Source organism: Batrachochytrium dendrobatidis (assembly GCF_000203795.2).
Source record: "Batrachochytrium dendrobatidis JAM81 unplaced genomic scaffold BATDEscaffold_8, whole genome shotgun sequence".
NCBI lineage: Eukaryota > Fungi > Chytridiomycota > Chytridiomycetes > Rhizophydiales > Batrachochytrium > Batrachochytrium dendrobatidis.
The window spans coordinates 239281-240138 of record NW_006281106.1 but is presented as its reverse complement, the minus strand read 5'-3'; the positions used below and the strand labels follow the sequence as shown (position 1 = coordinate 240138).

General features: G+C 42.0%; 1 protein-coding gene across 1 annotated transcript in view; it reads right to left on the bottom strand.

Annotated features, from left to right (window-relative positions):
* Positions 1-461, bottom strand: part of BATDEDRAFT_89867 (uncharacterized protein) — a gene marked incomplete at both ends in the record, with an annotated part of 872 nt that extends 411 nt beyond the window's left edge. Inside the window, one exon of the mRNA XM_006679984.1 lies at positions 6-461. Coding sequence (XP_006680047.1) covers positions 6-461 — 456 coding nt within the window. The remainder of the gene's footprint in view (positions 1-5) is intronic.
* Between the last annotated feature and the right edge of the window lie 397 nt (positions 462-858).

Below are 858 nucleotides of genomic sequence, written 5' to 3'. Positions count from 1 at the left end.
ACTACTTTGCTATTTCCATTCGTCCGTCCATGGCCGTTTGTCTTGTCGTTTCCTTGATCGTGTTTTCTATTAGCAGCATTTCCGTGACCTCCACTAGTACTGCTGTTTTTCCTTCGGGTAGTTTGAAAGACTCTACGCATTTGCTCAAGCTCATCCACTAGTGTTTGATTGATATGTTCTAGTTCAATGATTCGCGAGTTTTTTCGTTCGCGAGATCGACGGGCTGCAACACGGTTTCGTGCTCGCTTGAGATCGGCATCAGTCGGTTCCATCTTTGAAATGGAGTGATAATGTCTACTGGAAGTCAATCCATGTAGCTGGGGGAGTTTAATTTCTTGATCTGCTATATTGGATGAGATGGGTGAATTGGGCGAGAGTTCTGCGGCTGGTTTGGCAAGTTGTTCAGATGGAAAGTCGAGTTGTTTATGCTGAAATTGAGGATCGTGGGCATCTGATGACATATTGATAGTTGCTATAGTTGGGAAGTGTGTTGCAGTTGATCAAAGATGTGAAGGAATGAACCAATCAACTGATTGTGTTATTAGAGAAAAGGAAAGAGAGCGCGTTGATAAGGCGGAAAAAAAGAGATCAACGTATGCGGGTCCTTGTTCAAGTATCATTATTGAGTCCCTAATTACCACAAATCTTTTATCAGAGATTAGAGTGTTCACAATGGGTGATCTCAGCCAAACACACAAATATCCACACACAGTGCAAGTCAACAGGCTGCACATCCCAGCATTCTAAATCCCATACAAGGGCATACACTATCAATATCTAACAATATCTAGTCTTGCTACGATTTGAACCAACTATGAACATTAAAATATGTAGTTCATCTGCTTTCTAGCTCGACTC